This window comes from Salmo salar, chromosome ssa28, assembly GCF_905237065.1.
Source record: "Salmo salar chromosome ssa28, Ssal_v3.1, whole genome shotgun sequence".
Classification (NCBI taxonomy): Eukaryota; Metazoa; Chordata; class Actinopteri; order Salmoniformes; family Salmonidae; genus Salmo; species Salmo salar.
In genome coordinates this window covers 34954940-34957813 of record NC_059469.1, presented here as the reverse complement: position 1 = coordinate 34957813, position 2874 = coordinate 34954940, and the positions used below count along the sequence as shown (strand labels likewise).

At 49.3% G+C, this 2874-nt stretch overlaps 1 protein-coding gene across 1 annotated transcript; it reads right to left on the bottom strand.

Annotated features, from left to right (window-relative positions):
• Positions 1 to 893: 893 nt before the first annotated feature.
• On the bottom strand, positions 894 to 2576 carry LOC123731424 (leucine-rich repeat extensin-like protein 5). Its single transcript, XM_045710002.1, has one exon. The coding sequence runs from the start codon at positions 2574 to 2576 to the stop codon at positions 894 to 896; it is 1683 nt and encodes a 560-aa protein (XP_045565958.1).
• Positions 2577 to 2874: the final 298 nt, after the last annotated feature.

Here is a 2874-nt window from a genome sequence, read left to right as displayed (position 1 = left end):
TATTTCATCTTATTATTTATATTCCAATGAAGTTTTTATGAATTTAATACAATTATTTAAAACCTTTTGCTCCTGAACTGAATTTAAAAATCTGCTGGGATTTAAAATCTTTAATTATTCAAATCATATTTAGTGCAATTGTACATAATGTATGGAAAAGGAACAACAAAGAAAGAACAAAGAAAATGAATGTGCAGCTGAGTTAGAAAGATTGACTTTACATCGTCTCCTCATAGTGCAGATATTAATGGTGGCATGTACAACACCATTTCCTCCCCATGTTTTATATAAATAATTAAAATAGGACAACTAGACTTATCTTTTAAATATTAAGAATTTCTAAATAAAACGGATTAAATGGATTTTAACACACTCGTGTGAAACCCTATGTCATAATCTCCTACCGGGGCCAAAACATAGACATTTATGAATGACATATTTTCAACTTTCAATCAGAACTGAAAATGTACCTGATTTCAACATCTGGAAAATATGTATTATCAACGTCCGGAAAATACGTATTTTCACCTTTCATTCAAAACCTAAATTGAACCTAACGTCAAAGTCTGGAAAATACATATTTTAGACGTCTTTTCAACATCCTTTTGCTTACTGGGACTATTCTTGTGCGGGGCGGCAATTTTTTTGTCTCGCCAAGGCGGCCAAACGGATAGACAGACAGGACAGACAGGAAAACATCATACTTCTCTTTAGTACTCTTCTCTTGCCTAGTTAAATAAAGGTTAAAAAAAAAATGTTAAATAAAAATACATTTAAATTCTTGAATGAGTGCAAACTAAGAGTTCTGTATTCAAATGGAACATTACAGAACAGTTAAGTTTACTGTAGTATTTATTTGGATAACATTATGTCATGTGTTTGTGTACTGTATTTCATGCCTGCTTGCTGTGTGGAGAGGGTGTGGTATTTAATAATAGAAAGGTGGAGAGAAGGCTGAGGGTGAGCTGTGGAGAGGAGGCTGAGGGTGAGCTGTGGAGAGGAGGCTGGGGGTGAGCTGTGGAGAGGAGGCTGAGGGTGAGCTGTGGAGAGGAGGCTGGGGGTGAGCTGTGGAGAGGAGGCTGAGGGTGAGCTGTGTAGAGGAGGCTGAGGGTGAGCTGTGTAGAGGAGGCTGGGGGTGAGCTGTGGAGAGGAGGCTGGGGGTGAGCTGTGGAGAGGAGGCTGAGGGTGAACTGTGGAGAGGAGGCTGAGGGTGAGCTGTGGAGAGGAGGCTGAGGGTGAGCTGTGGAGAGGAGGCTGAGGGTGAGCTGTGTAGAGGAGGCTGGGGGTGAGCTGTGGAGAGGAGGCTGAGGGTGAGCTGTGTAGAGGAGGCTGGGGGTGAGCTGTGGAGAGGAGGCTGGGGGTGAGCTGTGGAGAGGAGGCTGAGGGTGAACTGTGGAGAGGAGGCTGAGGGTGAGCTGTGGAGAGGAGGCTGAGGGTGAGCTGTGGAGAGGAGGCTGAGGGTGAGCTGTGTAGAGGAGGCTGGGGGGGAGCTGTGGAGAGGAGGCTGAGGGTGAACTGTGGAGAGGAGGCTGAGGGTGAACTGTGGAGAGGAGGCTGAGGTTGTGCTGTGGAGAGGAGGCTGAGGGTGAACTGTGGAGAGGAGGCTGAGGTTGTTCTGTGGAGAGGAGGCTGAGGGTGAGCTGTGTAGAGGAGGCTGAGGGTGAGCTTTGTAGAGGAGGCTGGGGGTGAGCTGTGGAGAGGAGGCTGAGGGTGAGCTGTGGAGTGAAGGCTGGGAGTGAGCTGTGGAGAGGAGGCTGGGGGTGAGCTGTGGAGAGGAGGCTGGGGGTGAGCTGTGGAGAGGAGGCTGAGGGTGAACTGTGGAGAGGAGGCTGAGGGTGAGCTGTGGAGAGGAGGCTGAGGGTGAGCTGTGGAGAGGAGGCTGAGGGTGAGCTGTGTAGAGGAGGCTGGGGGGGAGCTGTGGAGAGGAGGCTGAGGGTGAACTGTGGAGAGGAGGCTGAGGTTGTGCTGTGGAGAGGAGGTTGAGGGTGAGCTGTGGAGAGGAGGCTGAGGTTGCGCTGTGGAGAGGAGGCTGGGGGTGAGCTGTGGAGAGGAGGCTGAGGGTGAGCTGTGGAGAGGAGGCTGAGGGTGAGCTGTGGAGAGGAGGCTGAGGGTGATCTGTGGAGAGGAGGATGAGGGTGAGCTGTGGAGAGGAGGCTGAGGGTGAGCTGTGGAGAGGAGGCTGAGGGTGAGCTGTGGAGAGGAGGCTGAGGGTGAGCTGTGGAGAGGAGGCTGGGGGTGAGCTGTGGAGAGGAGGCTGGGGGTGAGCTGTGGAGAGGAGGCTGAGGGTGAGCTGTGGAGAGGAGGCTGAGGTTGCGCTGTGGAGAGGAGGCTGAGGTTGCGCTGTGGAGAGGAGGCTGGGGGTGAGCTGTGGAGAGGAGGCTGAGGGTGAGCTGTGGAGAGGAGGCTGAGGGTGAGCTGTGGAGAGGAGGCTGAGGGTGAGCTGTGGAGAGGAGGCTGAGGGTGAGCTGTGGAGAGGAGGCTGAGGGTGAGCTGAAGAGAGGTGGCTGAGGGTGAGCTGTGGGGAGGAGGCTGAGGGTGAGCTTTGGATAGAGTCTCACAGCGGTTTCCCATTCCATCACGTTATTGTTAATTTGAGCAGACATTATCTCAGTGATATGTGTACAATGTATTCAGCATTTGAAGACAGGGATTTATATTTAAATAATGTTTTTGAATAGCTCTTGAATTGTTGCTTATTGGCGTAATATGAATAAATATATTGCAACCCACAAAGGGAAATCTTCAGAACCTCAAATGAGACTTAAGGAAATGAATTTAAAGAGGATATAGTAACTGAAAAATAATACATTTACATTTATAGGGTACAATTAGATTTTTGCCAAAGTAATATAGATGCAAAATCCCTCCAATGTG

Bases quoted from the DNA above. Each gene is read 5' to 3' on its own strand.
- LOC123731424 (XM_045710002.1), bottom strand. From the start codon at position 2,576: ATGGAATGGGAAACCGCTGTGAGACTCTATCCAAAGCTCACCCTCAGC.